General features: G+C 46.2%; 3 protein-coding genes and 1 long non-coding RNA gene across 4 annotated transcripts in view; 2 read left to right on the top strand and 2 right to left on the bottom strand.

The window, feature by feature from the left end:
- The window catches only part of LOC140418749 (uncharacterized), a 346993-nt gene extending 343223 nt beyond the window's left edge, over window positions 1-3770 (bottom strand). Inside the window, exon 1 of the mRNA XM_072502355.1 lies at window positions 3720-3770. The gene's annotated coding sequence lies outside the window, so the exon portion shown is untranslated. The remainder of the gene's footprint in view (window positions 1-3719) is intronic.
- LOC140418750 (uncharacterized) overlaps window positions 1-25084 on the bottom strand; it is a 58910-nt gene that overhangs the window by 27549 nt on the left and 6277 nt on the right. The window lies entirely within an intron of this gene.
- LOC140418748 (uncharacterized) lies at window positions 6648-8858 on the top strand. Its single transcript, XM_072502351.1, has 2 exons — window positions 6648-7295; window positions 7426-8858. The coding sequence occupies exon 2, from the start codon at window positions 7757-7759 to the stop codon at window positions 8759-8761; it is 1005 nt and encodes a 334-aa protein (XP_072358452.1). The 5' UTR covers window positions 6648-7295; window positions 7426-7756; the 3' UTR covers window positions 8762-8858.
- On the top strand, window positions 16285-19483 carry LOC140418752 (uncharacterized). The gene is made up of 3 exons (XR_011945315.1): window positions 16285-16494; window positions 16721-16812; window positions 18391-19483. It is a non-coding gene; the product is annotated as an uncharacterized lncRNA (long non-coding RNA).

Below are 25084 nucleotides of genomic sequence, written 5' to 3'. Positions count from 1 at the left end.
GAAACCCACGCAGACACGGGGAGAACATGTAAACTTCACAAGGGAGTCACCCGAGGCCAAAATTGAACCTGGGACACTGGAGCTGTGATGCAGCAGTGCTAAACATTGTGCTACCGTGCCTCCCTTGTGTCATCGTGCCGCCCTCATCTTATTTTACATTTTAAAAATACAAATGTAACTAATATGTCAGCTGTGTTAACAGGCTTTTCCCGTTTACCTGATACATGATCCAAAACTGGAATGCCAACGTGACCTTCAGATCTTTAATCGTTTGGTCCTTCGCTATGAAATGGCCGCCTTGAATCGCATTTACTCTCTTCCTCAATCAGCCTCTGCAATGCTTTTCTTAAACTTACCTGCTTGGCCAATTATCCGACATCTGGCACAATACCCTCTCATGTAGTGAGGTGTCACATGGGGAACTGAATCCTTTCCCACAGTCCGCACATTTCCGCGGTTTCTCCTCAATGTGACTGCATTTGTGGCTTGCGAGGCCTGATGATAGAGCGAATCCTCGTCCACACACACAAATCAAGTACGGTTTCTCCCCACTGTCAACGATGCTTTTTCCTTCCATGATCAAAGAACGATGATATTCAGGAGATGATAAATTGAGGACTCTGTCAGATCCTGATGTGATGCTTGGTTTGAGTTTCCGGACTTTGAATCCTCCCCTTCGAACACCCTGTGAAACTGATTGAAAACAGAAATTAGGGAGTGAGAGAGATCCCACAAAAATACAAAGGCAGGTTGTGAAATCGCTGAATGATTCTGGTCATTTGTTGGGCCGGCACTTGGAAAAAATGACCATGAAAACGGCTGGATTGTTCTAAAACCCATTTGACCTCTTTGGGAGGAGAAAGAAAGAGGTGAAGAGGGATTTTGTATATCTACAAGACATATTAAGACAAAGCATATTCGAGCTTCAGCTTCATAAATTGAAATATTGATACTGAAACTATGCTTCTGGTGGCAAAGTGGTTAGCACTTCTGCTTCACAGCTCCAGGGTCCCGGGTTCAATTCGGGTCTCGGGTGGCTATGTCTGGAGTTTGCAATTTCTCCCTGTGTCTGCGCGGGTTTCCTCCGATTTCTTCCCACAGTCCAAAGATGTGCAGGTTAGGTGGATTGGCCATGCTAAATTGCCCCTTAGTGTCCAAAGGTTAGTTGGGGTCATTGGGTTCCAGGGACAGGGTGGAGGGGTGAGCTTAAGCTTAAGTAGGGTGCTCTTTCCAAAGGCCAGTGCAAACCCGATGGGCTGAATGGCCTCCTTCTGCACTGTAAACTCTATGATTCTGCACTATAGGAATTCCATGAAGCTCTGGTCACCACGTTTCAGGAAAGATGTGAAGAGGGCAGCACGGTGGCACAGAACTTTATCCCTGTTGCCTCACGGCGCCGAGGTCCCAGGTTCAATCCCAGCGCTGGGTCACTGTCCGTGTGGAGTTTGCACATTCTCCCAGTGTTTGCGTGGGTTTCGCCCCCACTACCAAAGATGTGCAGGCTAGGTGGATTGGCCACGCTAAATTGACCCTTAACTGGAAATAATTAATTTGGTACTCTAAATTTTTTTAAAAAGGAATGATGTGAAGGTTCTTGGAGAAGGTGCAGAGGAGATTTATCAGAATGGTTCCAGCAAAGAAGGTTGAGGGGAGATTTGATTCAGGGACACAGGATTATGCCAGGTTTCGATCAGGTGGACAAAGAAACTCTGTTTCCATTCACTGATCGTACAAGCAGTCAGGACACAGATTTAAAGTTTGGGGTAAAACCTGGATTGAACTATACAAGATCCTGAGGTGTTTTGACAGGGTGGATGTGGAGAGGATGTTTCCTCTTGTGGGAGAATCTAGAACGAAGCGTCACTATTGCAAAATAAGTGGTCACCCATTTCAGATGGAGATGAGGATTTTTTATTCTCTTGAGAGTTGTAAAACTTTGGAACTCGCGTCCTTAAAAGGCAGCGGAAGTAGAGTCCTTGAATATTTTTAAGGCAGAGTGGGATAGATTCTTGATGGGCAAGGGGGTGAAAGGTCATCAGGGGTAGGCAAGAATGTGGAGTTGAGGTTAAAATGAGATCAGCTGCAATCTTATGCAATGCTGATCAGGATTGAGGGACCGAGTGGCTTGTTCCGAGTTTGTATGTAAAAGGTACAGGAGATATGAGGTGATATGAGATGTATGTTTTTACACAGCGAGCGGTAATGACCTGAAACTTGCTGCCTATGAGGGAGTTTGAAAATAGACACAACGAATGATTTGATTTCAAAAGGAAATTGGATAGACATTTGAGGGAAATAAACCTGCGAGGATACAGGGAGAGAGCAGGAAAATGGGACTGACTGGATTGCCCCAGAGAGCTAGCATGGATTCATTGGGCCGAATGCCCTTCTCTGTGCCATCATGTCTCTGACTCTTTTGTGCAACCTAGTTTTGTAATTTAACTCCGGGGGTTCAGATATCACTCCGGTAAATCTGTGCTACACTCCCTCCGAGGCCATTCTACTTCCTCAGGTTTGTTGCCCAGAACTGAACACAGTTCTCCAGGTTTGGCCTAACCAGGGTTTGTGAATCTCGGGGCTTTTCCAGTCACACTGAGACCTGAAATCTCCCCTCAGAGACAGAACAGACAAACCTTTTACCTTCCACACCCAGATGCTGCTGAAATTCAGGTTCTGGTGAATCGAGTGACTCTGTCAGATCGCAATGTGACGTTTGGATTGCGTTTCCTGTCTGTTAGAACATAGAATTTACAGTGCAGAAGGAGGCCATTCAGTCCATCGAGTTTGCACCGGCTCTTGGAAAGAGCACCCTACTTAAGCCCCACACCTCCACCCTATCCCCAAAACCCCACCTAACCTTTTTTGGACACTAAGGGCAATTTATCATGGCCAATCCACCTAACCTGCACATCTTTGGACTGTAGGAGGAAACTGGAGCACCCGGAGGAAAACCACGCAGACACAGGGAGAACATGCAGACCCCGCACAGACAGTGACCCAAGCCGGGAATCGAACCTGGGGCCCTGGTGCTGTGAAGCAACCGTGCTAACTACCGTGCTGCCCTAAACCTCTACTTCCAGTATCCTGTAAATTTACAGAAACCTCACTGTCAGTCTAGGATAGAAATTCACAACATTCTCTCCTCGCCAACTTTGATTAAATGTATTCCTGGAGGTTTGATCACATGACCTGCCCCCATCCTCCCGCCATTAATCGGTCAACACATACATCCTTGTGACACACTGCCTTCCTCGGCCAATTGGGAAGCAAAAGGACTCATTACCTTACAGGACAGTGATTGACTGTCAGCCAAACAACCTTTATCCCATTTTCAATATTTTTATATCCGCTGAACAGAAATGTTGAAAGAAAATTTCAAAAAAATCTTTACTTCCTAATGATTTCCCAGACACCCAGACATGAATCTCACCAAGGCAGAAAGTAAAATTTGAATTCATTAAAAGTCTAGTGGTGACCATGAAACGATTGTCGATTGTTGCAAACCTTGTTCACTGATGTCCTTCAGTGAAGGAAATCTTCTATCCTTACCTAGTCTGGCCTACACGTGACTCCAGATCCACAGTCAGCTTGTTGACCCTTAAAATGCTCTCTGAGATGCACTCAGTTGAAGGGCAATTAGTGCTGGGCAGTGAATGCTGGCCCAGCCAGCGACACCCACATCCCGTGAATGAATAGAAAAGAAAATCTGCCATCCTTACCTGGTCTGGCCGACACGATTCCAAACCACAGCAATGTGGTTGTCTCTTTAAATGCCCTCCGAGATGGCCGAGCAAGCCACTCGGTTCCAGGGAAATTAGAGATGGGCAATAAATGTTGGCCCAGCCAGTGACTCCCACAAATGATTAAAATAAAATCCTGGAGACTCCAGTCAGTCAATCCGGGAGAGTTGGCATCCGGTCCAGGCTCGCAGCGCATGCGCCCTGCGGCACCTTGTCCTCTGTAAAGATGGCGGCTGGTAACCCGGGCCTGTCACCGCTCAGCTCTCACTCTGTTTGGTGCAGTTTAAGACGGGACCGTTAACATTTTCCTCGGGAGTTGAAGCCTCCACGGGGTATTTATGAAGCCTCCCGGCTCACTCCGCAGCTTCTATTGTTCCCCAGCCACCCACCGGATCCATTCCTGAAAGTCGCTCGATTGTTTCTTTCCCGCTCCTCGCACCGTCAGCGACAACCTGAACCGCGCATGCGCTGGGCACAGCCCGAACCGTCACAATGCCCGGAAGTGATTGGCGGCGGCTCCGGCCAATAGGAATAGAGCGGGCGGGAGCCGCTGATCCTCCCGCCAATGGGAGTGAATGAGGGGCGGGACTGGACTGTGAGTGAAGCATGCACAGTGCAGGTGATGGGCAGACGGGTCCACAATGGGTAAAGGGGGTGATGGCGGGGCGGAGGGTCCGGCGAGTGGGCGGAGAGGCTCCAGAAACCCCGGGAATAAATGGAGCGGATCCCCCTCCCCCCGTTTCCACCGAGCTGGGCTGCAGCTTCCAGATCAATGAAGAGCCGCTTTGTATCAGGTTGGCCATTGGTTCCAGAGGTTGTTCCCTGGTCTCCAGCGTCGCTTCTTTATCAGTAAATCATTGAATTGTTACAATACAGACTGAGGCCATTCAGCCCGTCCTGTCTCTCTCTGCAAGAGACTATCAGCTCCTCCCACTCCCCTGTCCTTTCACCAACAAGACCAGCAGCAAATATTCCCCATCCCCAGTTACCTGTGGAGAAGATGATGTTTGACCTTCTTGAACTGCTGCAGTTTGTGAGGTAGCATGGTGGCGTGATGATTCTGATGTGATGTTGAGTTTCCCAATGCCCAACCTCCTGTAAAATTGACTGAAAACAGAAAAGAGCGAGTGTGAGAGTGAAATTGAGCTGAATTAATCTGGTCATTTGTGGGCAGGCACTAGGAAAAAGTGACCATGTAAACTGCCCCAACTGGTTCAGTAATGTCCTTCAGAGAAGGAATCCTGCCAACTGGCCTGGGCCAACACAAGATTCAGACTACTATAGGAGGAGGGAGAGGGGAAGAGAGAGTGAGAGAGGTGGGAGAGGTAGGCAATGAAGGAAAGGGTTTTTATACATCTACAACTTGACCAGAAGTTTGACAAATTTCTCAAACCTTCAGCCTCCTTCACTGTAAAGGACCAGGGCAACATGTGTATGGGAACGCTATCACCTACAAATTCCTCTCCCAGTCACACACCGTACTGACATCCTGTACTGGATGAGCAAACATTTACTGCATTTAAACATTGCAAAAAATGATCACATTGTCTTTGCTTCTCTGCTACGAACTCCATTTCCTCAACACTTACTTGGTAATGGATTTTGTAAAACATTTTTTTTTTCACATTTTGGCTTTTGTTTATTTTTAATGAAATTTTTTTTTTAGATTACCCAATTGTTTTTATCCCAATTGAGGTGTCATTTTAGCATGGCCAATTCACCTACCTTGCACATCTTTTTGAATTGTGGGGGTGAGTCCCACACAGACACGGGGAGAATGTTCAAACTCCATAAGGACAGTGACCCAGGGCCGGAATCAAACCCGGGTCCTCGGTTAACCACTGAGCCACCGTGCCTGCCCCTAGTGATTTATTTTATAAACTTTTTTACAGAATATTACAAGGGGAGAATTTACAGATGGAAACTCCAATCAAACTTCACATCAAGTTTTAACAGAGTCACTCCATTCAGCAGGACCTGAATATCATTGGCCTGTGAATGTGGTAAAATAAAAGTTTGTCTGTTCCGTCCGTAGGAAAAGATTTTCTTTTATAAAAATAAATTTAGAGTACCAAATTATTTTTTTCCAGTTAAGGGGCAATTTTGCATGGCCAATCCACCTCACCTGCACATCTTTGGGTTGTGGAGATGACACCCAGGCAGACACGGGAGGATTCACCCACAGTGACTCGGGGCCGGCATCGAACCCAATTCCTTAGCGCCACAGGCAGTGTTAGCACTGCACCACCGTGCTGCCCCTAGGGTTGAGAGTTTCCGACATGGGTCTTCGTGTGACTGAACAGAGCCGCACATGGAGTCAGACATCCGTTGAGTTAGTGGGATTCAGGGAGCAGGATTTGGTTCTGTTTATTACTTCTCTGTTGCTACTCTGATCATAGATATCTGGGTCTGTGCAAATCGGGGTAATGGAAGGTCAAGTAACCAGGACAAAGGATAATGCAGTTTGCTGGCCAGGTTGTCTCCATTCTGAGCAATGTGGAATAAGCTTCTCCCAGTCATTGAAAATGTTGCCCCCTACAAACATGGCGGCCGCACATGCGCTCTACTGCACATTGTCCCGCATAAAGATGTCGGTCGTTACCCCGAACCGATCACTGGAACCTCGCGGCCCCGCTCCGTGAAACGGGGGAACTACGAAGTGATCTTTACGGGTATGGACTTGCACAACATGCTTAGAAACCTTCTCCACTCACCAGGCAGATCATCGCTCCCCGCGTTCCACAATATTCATCTTACCCTTTGTGGATCCGAGATAACAGCTTCTGGGCATCGCCATTACCCGCAGTGCGCATGCTTCAGACGAAGTCCCACCCACCCTCACTCACTCCGATTGGTTGGAGGACCAGCCTCTTCCGCTCACTTAGCCAGCCCCGCCCCTCTTTCTATTGGTCCGGAGCTGCCGTCAATCACTCCCCGGGTATTGTGTTGTGGAGCATGCGCAGTGTGGTTCATGTCCAGGGACAGAAGCTTGTTTGTCTCATCTTCAGGCGGGAAGAAGGCGGATAAGCGGAGGCAGCGTTAGGGGCAGTGGGTGGGAGTGGAGGCCTCAACACCCCCAATAACAAACTAGCGGCACCGCCTCAACACCCAACACAACGGCAGCTGCCGCTTTCTCCCGGTGCCGGGCCCCAGTGGACAAATGTGGCTTCCGGAAGAAAATGCAGCAATGGATTTGGTCAGGAGAAATTATCTTTAACTCACTTTGCTGATCCTGAACATGAAATTAAAATGAAAATCGCTTATTGTCACAAGTAGGCTTCAATGAAGTTACTGTGAAGCCCCTAGTCACCACATTCCAGCGCCTGTTCGGGAATTGAACCGTGTTGCTGGCCTGCCTTGGTCGTCTTTAAAAGCAGCGATTTAGCCCAGTGTGCTAAACCAGCCCCAGATCCTGGAGCAGGAGGAGAGAATGGGGGCAATTTCTATCCTGCTCTCACACTGATGGATTTGTTATTGCAGATAGTAGAATTTAAATTCAGTGAACAATCTGGAATTTAAAGCTGTACTCAGTATTAATGACCTTGAACCATTGTGGTGAGTTTATGGGAATGGCAAAATGTATGGGACTGGAATTTGCAGCTTTGGGAAATGAGAGAAACAATTATTCCCCAGAAACTAGAATTATCTGTTCTGAATTTCTGACATGTGTAAACTGATTTTACAGGGTTACAAGGCATGGATTGACAGAAAGGAAACTCAAATCAATTATCACATTGAGATCTGACAGTCACTCAATTCATCAGGATCTGAATGTTATCAGCTTTTGAATGTGGAAAGAGAAATGTTTGTCTGTTCTGTCTGTGGGAAAGGATTTCAAACATCATTGTGACTGGAAAAGCACAGCGACACACACACACCCGAGTGAGAGTGCTGCAGTGAACTGACAGGAAAGAGCTTTAACCAGTTGCACAGCCTGAAAAACACCACACCCTCACAGCGAGAAGAAACTGTACACGTGTTCTGTGTGTGGAAGAAGTTTCAACTGATCATCCAAAATGGAGAGACAGAAGGACGCCGGCACCATTGAGAAACCGTGGAAATGTGGGGATTGTGGGAAGGGATTCCGTTTCCCTTCTGAGCTGGAAACTCATCACCGCAGTCACACCGGGGAGAGACCATTCACCTGTTCCGAGTGTGGAAAGGGATTCACTCGACTAACACATCTGACTGCACACCAACTTGTTCACTCTGACATGAGACCTTTTAAATGTTCCGATTGTGAGAAGAGCTTTAAAAACAAATTTAATCTTCTGACGCACCAGCGAGTTCACACTGGGGAGAGGCCGTTCACTTGCTCCGAGTGTGGGAAGGGATTCACTCAGTTATCCAGCCTTTTGACACACCAGCGAATGCACAGCGGGGAGAAACCATTCACGTGCACTGATTGTGGGAAGAGATTCGCTCAGTTATCCAATCTTCTGACACACCAGCGAGGTCACACTGGAGAGAAACCATTCACCTGTCCTGAGTGTGGGGTGACATTCGCTCAGTTATGCAAACTGTTGGATCATCAGCGGGTTCACACTGGGGAGAGACCATTCACATGCTGTGTGTGTGGGAAGGGATTCGCTCAGTCATCCACCCGGCTGAGACACCAGCGCATTCACACTGGGGTGAGACAGTTTATCTGCTCTGAATGTGGGAAGGGATTCACTCAGTCTGCCCAACTCACCTCACACCAACGTGTTCACTCTGACGCGAGACCTTTTAAATGTTCCACCTGTGAGAAGAGCTTCAAAGGCAAAATGGATCTGCTGATTCACCAGCGCAGTCACACTGGAGAGAGGCCGTTCACCTGTACCATGTGTGGGAAGGGATTCACTCAGCATTCCCTCCGGCTCAAACACCAGCGCAGTCACACCAGGGAGACATTATTCATCTGCTCTGTGTGTGGGAAGGGATTCACTCATTCATTCACCCTGCAGAAACACCAGCGAGTTCACAAGCGATTACAGGGGTTGGATTCTGATATTGCTGCTGTTAATCACATCCAGGACTGAACCATGTTCATTCTGACAGTTGGAGTTTGTTTCAGTTGTTGTTAATTATTCCTGTGACTCGGCTGGAGTTTAATATTCTGTATATAGATTAATTAAATTAGATTTGTGTTAATGACAGTGTTCCAGTCCTTGATTTCTGTCAGATAGGAGGAAACTGATTGATGTCCTGTTCCTGACTGTTCCATTGTTGTGTCTTTTCTGATTTGTTTTGTATGATGTGGTAAAGTAAAGAGTAAGACCAGAGAGAAAGGTCAGAATATGGGAAATGATAAACAGATTGTGGCAGGAAGAGACGGAAAGAACACATTTAAAATTACATCAGATAAACGCTACAAATATAATAAAAGAACAAAACCAAAGGCTCTGTAGCAAAACACAAGTAGCATTTGAAACAAAACTGATGAATTGCCAGCACCTATAGAAATAAGTAAGTACGATCTGATGGCCATTGCAGACATAGATTGGGACCTGAATTTTTTTATATTCATTCATGGCATGTGGGTGTCACTGGCCAGTCCAACATTTATTGCCCATCCCTCATTTCCCTTCAAAAGGTGGTGATGAGCTGAATATTGTAATGCATGTGAAATTTAAGAAGGACAGAAATCTTGGAAAAGATGGAAGAGTGCCTCTGTTAATTGTTGATGGTGTTAGCACATTAGACAGGGATGACCGAAGTTCAGGAAACCAGGATGTAGGAGTGGTTTGGTTTGAGATGAAAAATGGTAAAGGCAAGAATTTACTTCTGGGAGTGGTGTGCAGGCCTCCTAATTGTAACTACACAGGAGGGCAGAGTTAAAAGAAAGAGATAATGGAAGTTTGTCAGAAAAGCTACAGCGATAATCAAGGGGGATTTTAGTAAAGTTATAAACTGGAAAAATCAGATGGTCGAAGGTAGCATAGGTGAGGAGTTCACAGAATGATTTTGCGATAGTTTCTACAATCAGCACATTTTGGAGCCATCCAGAGGGCAGTTTATACCAGACATCGTATTGTGCAACAAGGATGAATTGATAACCTCATGGTGAAGACATCCCCAGGTAACAGTGATCATAATTTGATTGAATCTGACATGCAGTTTGAGGGGAAGAAGATTGAGTCCAAGACGAGTAAGTTAAGCTTAAATAAGAGCAATTATTTTTATTTATTTATTCATTTTTTAAAAATTTAGGATACCCAATTATTTTTTCCCAATTAAGGGGCAATTTAGCGTGGCCAATCCACCTAGCATGCACATCTTTGGGTTGTGGGGGAAATGAGAGCAATCATTAGGGCATCAAAACAGAGCTAGCTAAAATGAATTGGCAAATGAGCTTGTGTGTCAGGTAAATAGAGATTCTGTGCCAGACATTCAAAGAGATATTTCATTATACACAGAATAGATATATTTTCGTGAGAATGGAAAATTCCAGGGGAGGACCCAGCATCTGTCTTTAACTAAAAAAGTTAAAGAAATATTGATATGGGCCAGGGTTTAAAAAGCTCCAAACTATTTCATGGAGTTCACCTGACCTCCAATAGTTTATCAATTTTGATTACGAGGAGCACAAGGGCCTACTTTTCAGGTGTTATTCAACAGAGGCCTTAAACACTTTCAAACAAAACAAAGATAATTCGATAAATTCAGCTAACATTTTATAAGCACACACACTAAGCATTTTTATCAACTGCAAACATAAATACCCCACACAGCTACAGTTCTCTCTCTCTCTCTCTATATATATATATATATATTTATATATATATAACCCTTAATAACTTCCCTTTCAACTGTTTCAATTTGATATCAATATCCACTAAACTAGGAAAAATTATTTTACCCAAAACAGTAGGTTTGAATTCTTTCCAGAGAACAGTTATCACTTTTAAATTATCAAGTGATCTGGACACCTTTTAACATGCAGAGGGAGACAAAATAAACCTTCTTTGTCTGAATTCAGCTTTCAACTGTCTAAACCGAAAGTAAAACTCAGCGCCACAGCCCAGCTCCACCCACACAATGACATCACTGAAGCCATGTGATAATAGAACTCATTTCTTAAAGGGACAATCACATTACAATATCAATGTTTTTTTTAAATTATATAGCAGTGCAAAGGCAGATGACAGGTCAGAACATTTGGCAGAGTATAAAAGCACAAAAATATTAATAAGATGAGAATAATTAGAGTACCAGAGAAAGCTGGCGAGAAATATAAAGACAGATAGTAAGAGTTTCTATGGATATTTGTGGAAGTAAATAATTCAAGTGAGTGTTGATTCTCCAGAAAGCTAGTCTGGAGAATTAACAATGGAAAGTAAGGAGATGTCAAATGAATTGATCAGGTATTTTCATCAGTCTTCACTATAGAGGAATCACGTAACATTCCAGAAATATCCGTAAATCAAGAAATTGAAGGGATGGAGGAACACTCACCAGGGAAGTGGTAATGAGCAATGTTTTGAGTCTGCGAGCTAACAAAACCCCGGTTCCTGGCGGACTTCATCATCAGGTCTTGAAAGAAGCAGCTTAAAGAGGGAGTTGATACACTCTTTTCATTGTCCAAAATTCACTAGATTCGAGGAGGATCCATTAAATTGGAAAATAATAAATGTAATTCCTTTATTCACAAAGGGAGGGGAACAGGTGGCTGGAAACTACAGGCCAGTTAGCCTAATATTAGTCATAGGGAACATGTTTGAAGCTATTATTAAAGATGCAATGTCAGATCTCTTAGAAAAGTCAAGGCAATCAGGCAGTGTCAACATGGTTTTATGAAAGGAAAATCACATTTAACCAATTTATCAGAGTTACTTGATGGGGTCACATGACTGTGGATAAAGGGGAACGGGTGAATGTACTGTCCTTAGATTTCCAGAAAGCATTTGATAAGTTATATCAAAGGTTATTACAGAAAATAAAAACTCAGGATATAAGGGATAACATACTGGCATGGACTGAAGATTGGCTAACCAGTGGGAAACAAAGAGTAGACATAAATGGGTATTTTTGTGATTGGTTAGATGTGATGAGTGGTGTGCCACAGGGATCAGTACTGGAGACTCAACTTATTATAATTTATATAAATTACTTGGATGAAGGTACTGAAGGTTCTGTTGCTAAATTTGCTGATAACACAAAAAAAGGTGGGACACTAAATTGTGAGGAATGCAATACAGCCACAAAGGGACATCGATAGGTTAAGCAAGTGGGCAAAGGCCTGGCAAATGGAGTATCATGTGGGAAAATGTGAAAATGCACATTTTGTTGGGAAGAATAAAACAGGCAGATTGTCCAAATGGTGAGAGACTTTTAGAGTTCTGAGATACAGAGGGACCGAGGTGTTATTGTGCATTAATAACAAAAGGCTAGCATGCAGGTACAGCAAGTAGTTAGGAAAGCTAATAAAATGTCATTTGAATGTTAATTGAATATTTATTGTGCGGGGAATTGAATACAAACTGGGGAGGTTATGCCTCAGTTATACAGGGCATTGGTGAGACTGCACGTGGAGCACAGGGTACAGTGTTGGTCTTATTTTTTTTTTTAAATCCAATTGAGGGGCAATTTAGCGTGGCCAATCCACCTGCCCTTTACATCTTTGGGTTGTGGGGGCGAGACCCACGCAGACACGGGGAGAATGTGCAAACTCCACACAGACAGATCTCCTTATTTAAGAAAGGCTGTAAGACCATAAGACATAGGAGCAGAAGTAAGGCCATTCGGCCCATCGAGTCCACTCCACCATTCAATCATGGCTGATTTCAACTCCATTTACCCTCTCTCTCTCCATAGCCCTTAATTCCTCGAGAAATCAAGACTTTATCAACTTCTGTCTTAAAGACACTCAACGTCCCGGCCTCCACCGCCCGCTGTGGCAATGAATTCCACAGACCCACCACTCTCTGACTGAAGAAATTTCTCCTCACCTCTGTTCTAAAGTAACTCCCTTTAATTCTAAGGCCCCCGGGTCCTAGTCTCCCCTGCTAATGGAAACAACTTCCCTACATCCACCCTATCTAAGCTATTCATTATCTTGTACGTTTCTATTAGATCTCCCCTCAACCTCCTAAACTCCAATGAATATAATCCCAGGATCCTCAGACGTTCATCGTATGTTAGGCCTACCATTCCTGGGATCATCCGTGTGAATCTCCGCTGGACCCGCTCCAGTGCCAGTATGTCCTTCCTGAGGTGTGGGGCCCAAAATTGGTCACAGTATTCTAAATGGGGCCGAACTAATGCGTTATAAAGCTTCAGAAGTACATCCCTGCTTTTATATTCCAATGTTTGTTGGACGTCATTCAGAGAAAGTTTACGAGATTAATACCTGGAATGGACCTGTGGCCTTATGAGGAAAGGCTGGATGGGCCAGGCTTGTATCCTCTCCAGTTATGAGGAAAGGATGGATGGGCCAGGCTTGTATCCTCTCCTGTTATGAGGAAAGGATGGATGGGCCAGGCTTGTGTCCTCTCCAGTTATGAGGAAAGGCTGGACAGGCCAGGCTTGTATCCTCTCCAGTTTCGAAGAGTGAGGGGTGACTTCATTGAATCATATAAGACTCTGAAGGGTCAAAGCTAGTAGAATGCTTGCGCAGCAACTCAGGAGGAAGGAGGCGGCCAGAGAAATAGGCAGGGTAGTGGACGGTTTGGGGAACAGAGTGGATGACCCATCAGGACTGAACAAGGTGTTTCGAGAGTTTTACAGGAAGCTCTAAACCTCGGAACCCCCTGGGGAGCCGGAGGAGATGCAACGTTTCTTAGACGGACTGACCTTCCCAAAAGTGGGTAGGGGGCTGGTAGATGGACGTGGGGCCACGATCAGAGCAGAGGAAGTGCTGGGGGGCTTGAAGGCCATGCAGTCAGGTAAATCCCTGGGGCCAGATGGATACCCAGTGGAGTTCTACAAAAAACTTCTCAGAGATAGTAAGGCCGGTGCTGACTAGGGTATTTAACGAGGCGAGGGACTCTACCCCCGACGATGTCACAGGCTACCATTTAGCTGATATTAAAACGGGATAAAGACCCGGAAGCGTGTGGGTCATACAGACCAATCTCCCTGATCAACGTCGACGCCAAGCTCCTGGCTAAGGTCTTGGCGTTTAGAATTGAGGACTGTGTCCCGGAGGTGATCGGGGAAGACCAAACAGGGTTTGTGAAAGGCAGGCAGCTGGTAGCCAACTTGAGAAGACTACTCAATGTGATCATGATGCCCCGGAGGGCAGAGAGGTAGAGGCAGTGGTGGCAATGGATGCCGAGAAGGCCTTTGACCGGGTGGAGTGGGACTATTTGTGGGTGGTACTCGGACGGTTTGGGTTCGGGGAGGGCTTTGTTGACTGAGTTAGACTATTGTACCAGGCCCCAAAAGCTAGCGTGAGGATGAATAGGACAACATCAGAGTACTTTAGAGTACACCGAGGGACCAGACAGGGATGCCCACTCTCCCCGTTGCTGTTTGCATTGGCCATAGAACCTCTGGCGATTGCCATGAGAACTGCGAGGTGGTGGGGAAGGGAATGATTAGGGGAGGGGTGGAAAACAGGGTATCGCTGTACGCAGCCGACCTGCTCCTCTACGTATCGGACCCGCTGGCTGGGATAGACAGTATAGTAGGAATATTGAGAGAATTTGGCAGGTTTTCAGGGTACAAACTGAACATGGCTAAGAGTGAGATGGTTGTAGTGCAGGCGAGGGGCCAGGAGAAGAGGTTGAAGGAGCCACCATTTAGGATGGTCGGGGAAAGTTTCCGATACTTAGGGATACTGGTGGCACGAGACTGGGGCAGACTGCATAAGCTAAATTTGACTAGAGTGGTGGAACAGATGAAGAGCAAGTTCAGGAGATGGAATGCACCCCCGCTATCACTTGCGGGGGCAGTGTAGACGGTACTGGGCGGCCAACATAACCATGGTAAGGAGTTGGATGGTGGGTTCAGGGTCTATTTGGGGGTGAGTAGAGGCAGCTTCCTGCAGGGGCACCAGTTTGGCAGCCCTGGCCAGGGCCTCCCATCGCTCCCGCTGGCCAGGTGCTCCACCAGCCCGGTAGTGGTGGCAGCCCTACGGATCTGGAGCCAGTGGACAAAGCATCTAGGGAAGGTGGGAGCATCGGTCTGGTCTCCAATATGCGACAACCACTGATTCGCCCCTGGGAGTATGGACGGTGGATTCCGGGCATGGTGGCGGGCGGGGGTGGGAAGAATGGGCGATATGTTCTTTGGGGGGAGCTTCTCGAGCATGAGAGCCTTGGAGGAGAAATTCGGACTAGTAAGAGGGAATGACTTTCGGTACTTGCAAGTGTGTGACTTCATACGTAGACAGGTCCCAAAGGCGAGGAGATGGAGGAGGGGGTATGGGCGGAAGCCCTGAGTAGGATAAATTCAACTGCAACATGTGCTAGGCTCAGCCTGATTCAGTTCAAGGTCGTACACCGGGCCCAAATGACGGTGGCCCGAATGAGTACATTTTTTGGGGTGGAGGACAAATGCACTAGGTGTGTGGGAGGGCCAGCGAATCATGTCCACATGTTCTGGGCATGCTCAAAACTTAGGAGATACTGGGAGGGATTTGCGGATGCCATGTCCCAGGTACTGAAAACTAGGGTGGTGATGAGTCCAGTGGTGGCAATTTTTGGGGTCTTGGAAGATCCGGGGGTCCAGGAAGAGGGGGAGGCCGACGTCTTGGCCTTTGCTTCCCTGGTAGCCCGGCGACGTATACTGCTGGCATGGAGGGACTCCAAGCCCCCAAAGACCGAAGCATGGCTCTCGGACATGTTGAGCTTTTTAGAGCTGGAAAAAATTAAGTTTGCCTTAAGAGGATCTGTATTAGGGTTCACCCGAAGGTGACAACCATTCATCGAATTCTTCGCGGGGAATTAAATGTCAGCAGGGGGGTGGGGGGGGGGGGGGGGGGGGGAGGGTTAGATTAGAGTAGAAACGAGGGATAAATAGGCGGGTACTATTTATGAGAGAGGATTGGTCTTTTGCACTATATTTCTGCTTTGTGTTGATATTTGCACATTACTGTACACTGTAACTGGTTACAATGCCAAAAAATACTTCAATAAAATTGTTTATTAAAAAAACGACTATGAAGGGTCTTGACAAAACCGGATGTGTGGAGGATGCATCCTCTTGTCAGAATCTAGAGTCACTGAATATTTTTCAGCCGGATGTAGTATTTTATCGATGGTGGGCGGCAATGTGGAATTATATTCCAATCTGATCAGCCATGATGGTATTGAATGGTGCAGCAGGCTCGAGGGGCTGAGTGGCCGCCTCCTGCTCCCAATTCCTGTGTCGCCCTGCCTCGTCCCCTTCTCCTTCCATTGGTCCGGTGCTGCCGTCAATCATTGCCTCAACATTATGAGGTGTCAGGTGAGAGGTCAGTGTCGGGGGGCGGGGTTTACAAATACCCAGTGCGGCCCCCGAGCCGAATGTGAATAAATTAACATTCTCCACTCTGTCTATCCGCCACTATTGGACATGCGCAGTGTGGCTTCGATTGTTGCATGGTGTGGACTCCGGTAGCCGCATGCGCAGTGTGGACTCCGGCAGCCGCCGCCGGGAGATCATTTGGTTTCCGCGATTAGACAGAAACAGCCGCTTGTGGCCGGGTAATGGAGGTGGCCGAGTGGGTGCTGAGGCTTCATAAACACCCAGTGCAGGACTCAAAACCCAAATAAGACCCGATCGGTCCCGCGTTCGCACCAAATGGGGGCCGCGGCAGCCGAAAGGCCCGAAACCATTTCAACCAAATGTAATAATCTGCAGCAGGGCGCATGCGCGGTTCTCCCTGTCCTGTCAGCAGGAGGAGAGAATGTTGTGAATTTCTCTCCTGGACTGACAGGGATGGATTCTGCAAACTTCTTTTACAGGGGCTTAGAAGGGGAGGATTTGCACACAGAAAACTCAAATCAAGAGAAATGTTTGTCTCTTCTCAATGTTTGATCTTGGACTGACAGTGTGATGACTTCTGTTTACAGGACGTTGGAAGAGCAGAATTTGAAGACGGAAAACACAAAACAAACATCAGATCAAAATGTGACAGAGTCACTCGATTAATCGGAAACAAAATGTAAGTCTGTGGCAAAAATATTCAAACGTGTGTGACTGGAAACGGGGATGAGCAATATGGAGAGATGAAGTGAAATGAAAATCGCTTATTGTCACAAGTAGGCTTCAAATGAAGTAACTGTGAAAAGCCCCTAGTCGCTACAATCCGGTGCCTGTCGGGGAGGCTGGTACGGGAATTGAACCGTGCTGCTGGCCTGCCTTGGTCTGCTCTAAAAGCCAGCGATTTAGCCCTGTGCTAAACCAGCCCCAGATCTGAAAAGAAAGGTGAGAATTTTAAATTGATTTGCTGTTTAACCAGGAGCCTGTGTTGATCAATGAGGACAGGGTGATGAGTGAGTGAATGGAAATTAGTGTAGAGGACAGAGGCAGCAGAGATTGGGATAAACTCAAGCTTATCACAGGTTGAATGTCGGAGGCTGGTCATGAGTGTGCAGGAATAGTGAAGTCTCGAGGTAATAAAGGAGTCGATGAGAGTTTCACAAATCTGAGACAGGATCAAGTCCAGTGATGTGAATGAGACAGAAACTCCTTCGAGGAGCTGGCAGAGATTGTGGTCTGAAACTCAGCTGGCGGCTCTGAAGATGTTAAATGGACTGAAACGTTAACTCTGTTTCTTTCTGGACAGATACTGCCCAATCTATTGAGTTTATTCAGCATTTTCTATTCTTATTTCAGATTTTTAGAATCTGGTAGCACAATGGTTAGCACAGTTGCTTCACTGCTCCAAGGTCCCAGGTTCGATTCCCGGCGTGGGCCACTGTCTGTCTGAAGTTTGCATTTTCTCGCCATGTCTGCTCCCAGACTCCAAAGATATGCAGGATTGACTGTGCAAAATTGCCCTTAGTGTCCAAAAAGTTTAAGTGGGGTTCCTGGGTTAGAGGGATAGGGTGTCGGTGTTGGCTTAGGTAGGGTGCTCTTTCCAAGGGCTGGTGCAGATTTGATGGACTGAATGGCCTCCTTCTGCACTGTAAATTCTATGACTGTATTTTGCTTTTATTTTAGTGAAGTATTTTCCCATGGTTATGAACAGCCTGGGTCAGCCTCGCACTGTTTTCATGGTGAAGTGATGGAGTCAGTGGGTCGGGAGTGGAGTTTGTCGTGGGAACTGAAGACAGTGACTCAGATCTTTCCATATTTAAATGGAGGACATTTCTGTTAACCTAGTACTGGATGTCAGACAAGTCAGGATGGTGTGACTTGGATTGTAACTTGAATATGATGCTGTTCACATACGCCTGCCACCCTGGTCTTTCGAGGTGGTGGAGGTTGATGGTTTGGGAGATTCTGTCAAAGTTCTGGCTGAGTTTTAGATATATACAATCCACTCCCTCATGCTGCTCCCACCTCTCTCTCTAAAGGCGAGTTGTCTTGCATCGGCCCAGACCACTGACTCTCTTCCCTGAAGGACATTAGTGAACTAGTAGAGTTTTTACAACAATCCAGCAGTTTTCATGGCCACTTTTCCCTAGTGCCGGCCCCACAAATGACCAGATTCATTCAGCTCAATTTCACAACATGCCTTTGTGTTTTTGTGGGCTCTCTCTCACTCCTTTTTCTCTGTTTTAAATTAATTTCTCAGGGTATTAGGAAAGCATTTGCAGCCAGGAATCTGAAACCAAACATCACATCAGGTCCTGACAGTTGCTCAATTTTTCATAACCTGAATATCATCGTATTTTGAAGATGGAAATAAAAAGCACAGTTCACAGTGAGGAGAAACCATGGAGATGTGGAGACTGTGGGAAGGGAGTCATTTACCCGTCTACACTGGAAACTCATCGACGGACTCACACTGGGGAGAGGCCATTCACCTGCTCCACATGTGGGAAGGGATTCACTCAGTCATCCGACCTGCTGAGTCACCACCGAGTTCACAGTGGGGAGAGGCCATTCACCTGCTCTGTGTGTGGAAAGGGATTCACTCAATCATCCAACCTGCTGATACATCATCAGCGAGTTCACACTGATGAGAGACATTTTAAATGCCCAGACTGTGGAAATGGCTATGTAAATTTCCAGGAACTGGTATACCATCAGCGTGTTCACACTGACGAGAGACCATTCAGATGCTCTCACTGTGGGACTGGGTTCAAGAGATCAGCTGCACTCACTATACACCAGCGCACTCACACTGGGGAGAGGCCGTTCACCTGCTCCGAGTGTGGGAAAGGATTTAATCAGTCTTCTTCACTGCGAACACACCAGCGGCTTCATGCCAATGAAAGACAATTTGTCTGCTCTGAGTGTGGGAAGGGATTCACAGATTCACCCAGCCTGGTGACACACCAGCGAGTTCACACTGTGGAGAGACCATTTAAATGCCCAGACTGTGGGAAGACTAAAAAAATTCTGGGGTTCTGATGCACCATCAACGTGGTCACACTGATGAGAGACCATTCAGATGCTCTCATTGTGGGGCAGGATTCAGGCGATTATTTGAGCTTGTTCTGCACCAGCCAGTTCACACTGGGGAGAGGCCGTTCACCTGCTCCGAGTGTGGGAAGGGATTCAGTCAGTCATCCAATCTACTGAGACACCAGCGAGGTCACAAGCAACTACAGTGATGGAATTTGGTTGTTAATTACATCCAGGACAAAACCATGTTTTCTGGGGTCCAATTATCGGGTTTATATCTTGCTTACAGCCAAATAAACCAACTTTTTAGCATTGTATTAAGCAGTGTGTTGAGTCTTTTTCCTATCTCAAACATGAATTAGTTCCTTTTGAAGTGTTCTCCCTGTCCCATCTCTGAAATCCTCACCTCCAACAACAAGCGAGGAGCTGATGGAGCGTCTTTGTCACTGAGATTGAGACAATCTGACCAGCTGCCTCTGCTGCTTCCCTCCCACTAACCCACCGCGGGCAGACTTTTGTTTCTGAGCCCTGAACTCACACCTTTCTCCAGTTTCTCCGCCATCTTCTCTCGTGCCCTCTCAGTGCTCATCTTGTCCATGAGACCCACATTCTGCTGTATTGACCCTATTCTCACTGAACAACCGATCACCCAACTTCCCTGTTTTACCTGATAATGTCAACAGGTCTCTCTCTTCTGGTACTGTCCCTCTCACCTTTAAATCCACCATCATCACCCATCTTAAAAAAGGATCTGTCCTCGGCCCCTCCTATTTCTTATCTATAAGCTGCCCCGAGGTGACATCAACCAAAAGCACCGCGTTAGTTTTCACATGTACACTGACAACACCCAGCTCTACCTCACCCCCATCCCTCTCCATTCCTCCACTGTTACTCAATTATCAAACTGCTTATCCCACATCCAGAACTTCCTCCCATTAACCTTGGTCACAGCCATTATCTTCAGTCACCACTATAAATTCCATTCCCTAACTCCATCCCTATGAGGTAATACTGGGATACAGTTCCCTGTGTTTGTCAAGCCAGGAATGTTTATTTCTAAGCGAGAGAGACACACACACACACAGCTATTCCTGTAATCAATGCATTTCTGAAGATTTTATTAGGTTACAAGATAGTGATTTCTTACAGATCTCCCCACCTTCAGGAGGGATCATCCTTATTGACGTCTCACAATCTGATTTCTGATTAACCCAGCTATTTCTAAACTACAAGCTTATTTTCCAAATTTCTTGTTACATTCCATAGATAATATTCTAAAGCTGCTGGAATGATCAGAATCAGCAACACAAACCCTTGAGCTGCCACCGAGAATAAATGTAAAATCTTTTCCAGTAAATTGCGATCATTATTGACTAGATTCATCCCCCCCCCGCCCCCGCACACCATCTCTCACAATTCTAAATTATTGGCATCGTAAACACACCTGGTTGAAACAAAGGTTCAGGAACTAACTTCAAAGATTCCCCGGTCCCTCTTCACCTGCATCCACATTGTGGATATTTTCCAAATCCAGATTTGAGATCTCTCTTCACTTTAATTTTACTCCCTCTGATAGATGCCAGTGTGTTTAATTCTGTCCTGATTGTTTTAAAGTCAGATTCTCTGTGCAAGATATGTCAATGTCTTGATAACTTAAAATGCTCTGTCATTTTTTAAAATAAATTTAAAGTAACCAATTATTTTTTTCCAATTAAGGGACAATTTAGGGTGACCAATCCACTTTCCCTGCACATCTTTGGGTTGTGGGGGTGAGACCCACGGAGAAAAGAGGGAGACTGTGCAAACTCCACACGGAGTGTGACCTGGGGCCGGGATCGAACCCGAGGCCAACACTGGATTTGCGCATGCTCCAAACTCCATCCGTACGCCTGCGCAGTGGTGTCTAACTAAGTAGCCGCACTGCGCATGCTCTACATTGCAATTCCCGACTGATTGACGCCATCTCTGGTCCAATAGGAAGAGGCGGCGGGGCTGGAGGACCGGGTGGGAGCGGCTGGTCCTCCAACTAATCAGAGTGAATGAGGGGCAGGGCTGAGCCTGGATCTCCCTCATTGGCTGAAACTCTGCATTTTGAAAGCAGACTTGTCTCAAACTCCAGGAGAAAACTGGACCTTTCTGTTTGTGGCTTTAAACAGATGAAACCCTGTGGGTGTGGAGCAAACATTTCAACATTTGTTACTGAAATGTGGCAGCAGGATGGAATAATTCACAGGCAATTTAAGGGCTGAGTTGGAGAGTTAACTGGGTAGAAAGCACATGTCACCATTAGAACTGGGAGAGTCCCTGGTTTCAATAAATTATCCGGCAGAAAGGTTGGGACAGGTGAGGAAGGTTAACAAGAACAAAGGAAGCTGGAAAAACTCAGGTGCTCTGCCAGCATCTACCATGAAAGAAACAGAGTTAATGTTTCGAGACATGGAACCTTCGTCGGAACAGAGGAAGTTTAATACTGATAATACTAATTCTGTATAGCATGCAAGACTTTTCACTGTAAACTAATACATGTGACAATAATAAATCAAATCAGCATTCAGAAAAGCATGAATGATAGATGAGGAACTGATCTTAAAGACAATCTCTTGTAGTTTGTCTGGAGGAGGATGTGATGAGTCAATTTTAATGGGGTTTTACATTTGTTCATGGGATGTGCACATTACTGGATAGACCAGCATTCATTGGCCAACCCAAATTGTCATTCAGGTGATGGGGGCTGCCTTCTTGAAGTGAAAATTTGAGGTTACTATCAGGTCACCCGTGATCTTATTAAATGGCAGGGCAGGGTTGAGGGGCTGAATGACCGACATCTGCTCCAATGTTTGTATGTTCACTGCAGTCCATGAAGCGGGGGGACACCCAAAGTGCTGTTAGGGAGTTCCAGGATTTTTACCCAATGGCAGTGATAGAACAGCGATATAATTCCAAATCAGGATTGTTTGTGACTAGGAGAACTTGCAGGCGGACGTGGTCCCATGTACCTGCTGCCCTTGTTCTTTAGGTGGTAGAGTTTATGCTAAATTGCCCTTTGTGTCCAAAGATGTGCTGGTTAGGGGGTAATGGGAGTTACAGGTATGGGATGGGGGAGTGGGAGGAGGGTGCTCTTCAGAATGTTGGTGCACACACGATGGGCTGAATGGCCTCCTCCTGCACTGTAGGAATTCTATGGTTCAATGGAAGGTAGAGGCCGTGGGGTTGGAAGATGCTGTTGAAGGTTAAATGATGTACGTTTTCTATGATGTTAACAAATAATCAGATGAAAAAGTGGAACTCACATGAGGAAAAGGATTAGTGGCATCAAGATCAATGTATTGCTCGCAGAAATGATCCCTTTGATAGCAGATGTCCCATTGCTATTGGCAAGACCAATGTAAATATTTAAAATGGGAGGCCATAGGTGTGTTGGAGGCACACAAGGAATTTGTGAACTATCTGAGGATAATAGTGAGGGGAAAGGCATCGAGTTGGAAAGCAGCAGACACTTCATGTTGTTCCAGGAGAAGAGGGGTCTGGTTGTGCAGATGGCAGGTTTGGCACAGCACACGGTCAGTCTGTGGATTGGATTTGTTTCTCACGTGTACCGAGGTACAGGGAAAAGTATTTTTCTGCGAGCAGCTCAGACAGATCATTAAGTACATGAAAAGAAAAAGAAAATACATAATAGGGCACCACAAGGTACTCAATGTAAATACATAACACCGGCATCGGGTGAAGCATCGAGGGTGTAGTGTTAATCAGGTCAGTCCATAAGAGGGTCGTTTAGGAGTCTGGTAACAGCGTGGTAGAAGCTGTTTTTGAATCTGTTCTTGTGTGTTCTCAGACTTTTGTAACTCCTGCCCAATGGAAGAAGTTGGAAGAGTGAGTAAGCCAAGTGGGAGGGGTCTTTGATTAAGCTGCCCGCTTTCCCCAGGCAGCGGGAGGTGTAGATATAGAATCAATGAATGGGAGGCAGGTTTGTGTGATGGACTGGGCTGTCTTCACGACTCTCTGACGTTTCTTGCGGTCTTGGGCTGAGCAAGGCCCTGTACAATTGCGGCAAGACATCCGTGCCCCTGTACATAAATCCTCTCGCTAAGAAGTCCAACAGACTATTTGCTTCTTTACTACCTGCTGTATCTGCAATGCTTACTGTCAGTGACTGGTGTACGAGGATACCCAGGTCTCGTTGCACGTTCTTCTCTCTTAATTTATAGCCACACAGATAATATTCCCGTACCAGCCTCCCCGAACAGGCACCGGAATGTGGCGACTAGGGGCTTTTCACAGTAACTTCATTTGAAGCCTACTTGTGACAATAAGCAATTTTTATTTTCATTTCACCTTCCTGTTTTTCCTACCAAACCTCACATTTATCCAAATTATACGAATCAGCCATTCATTTCCCCACTCGTCCAAATCACACTGAAGGATCTCTGCATCCTCCTGACAGCTCACCCTCCCACCCAACTTTGTGTCATCTGCAAATTTGGAGATATTACATTTTGTTCCCTCATCTAAATCATTGATGTATATCGTGAATAGCTGGGGTTCTAGAACCAATGCCTGCGGAACCCCACTGGTCACTGCCTGCCACTCGGTAAAAGACCTATTTGTTCCCTGACTGCCAACCAGTTTTCTGTCCATCTCAATACGGTACCCAGTCCAATGCGTTTTAATCTTACACGCTAATCTCTCATATGGACTTTGTTGAAAGCCTTCTGAAAGTCTAAATAAGCCACATGTACTGGCTCCCCTTAATCAGCTCTACTCGTTGCATCCTCAAAGAATTCCAGCAGATTTCTCAAGCATGAATTGCCTTTTGTAAATCCATGCTGACTCTGATGCTCCCACTGACTGTGAATCACTTTGGGATGTTCAGAGGGTGTGAAAGCTGTGAAATAAATACAAGAACTTTCACCTCCACATATATCCACAGGGGAGTTCTCCTGATGCAGTGTGGCCAACATTTGTGTTTCAACTGACACCCAAAGAAACACTGGATTAATCAGTCACTGGTCTGCTTGCTGTTTGTGGAACCTTAGTTTGCACAAACTGGCTGTGGTGAAACAATAACAACCTGTATTTATATAACACAATTAATGTAATAAAACATCCCAGGGTGTTTCAGCTAACATGGGGAAAGTAGGCGGTCAGCAGTTTAGTCAGAGTGGGATCGAGGGAGAAGGCAGGTCTCATGGACAAGAGAATATAGAAGGAGCTAAAAGAGAGGAGAGAAACTGGACGATGATGCGAGTTCAGGGCTTGCACAAGCCGGACCTTTAGGATGCAGTTTGGCCCTGTGGGAAGGGAGAGAATCAGCAGAGGCAGCTGATTGACTGTCTCAATCTTAGTGACAAAGAAGCTCTTGGAGCTCCTCACACTTGTTGGAGGTGAGCATGGAGGAGACAGGGCAGAGGGAGAGCACCTATTTCACAAGTTGAGCCATTTGGCCCATTGGGTCTGCTCCACCATTCGATCATGGCCGATCTTATCCTGGCCGTAACTCCACCGTGCTGCCCATTCTCCAAAACCCATCACCAATTTAAAAACTGTCTAACTCCGCCTTAAATTTACTCACTGTCCCAGCATCCACTGCACTCTGGGGTAGCGAATTCCATTTCACAACCCTTTGGGAGAAGTAGTTTCTCCTCAACTCTGTTTTAAATTTGCTACCTCTTATCCTAAGACTCTGACCTCTCATTCTAGAGCTACAAAAGGAACAAACTTGTATGAGAGTTACTAAACCGGCTGCGGCCAAGGTCCTGAGGGGGTTTATGGATCAGATGTGGGGAGTGGATCCATGGAGATTTGCTAGGCCAGGGGCGAGGGAGTTCTCCTTTTCTCACGTGCACAAGGCTTATTCACGGATAGACTTTTTTGTGGTGAGCAGGGCGCTGATCCCGAGAGTAGAAGGGAAGGAGTAT

This window comes from Scyliorhinus torazame, chromosome 5, assembly GCF_047496885.1.
Source record: "Scyliorhinus torazame isolate Kashiwa2021f chromosome 5, sScyTor2.1, whole genome shotgun sequence".
Classification (NCBI taxonomy): Eukaryota; Metazoa; Chordata; class Chondrichthyes; order Carcharhiniformes; family Scyliorhinidae; genus Scyliorhinus; species Scyliorhinus torazame.
This window is presented reverse-complemented; position numbering and strand designations above follow the sequence as displayed.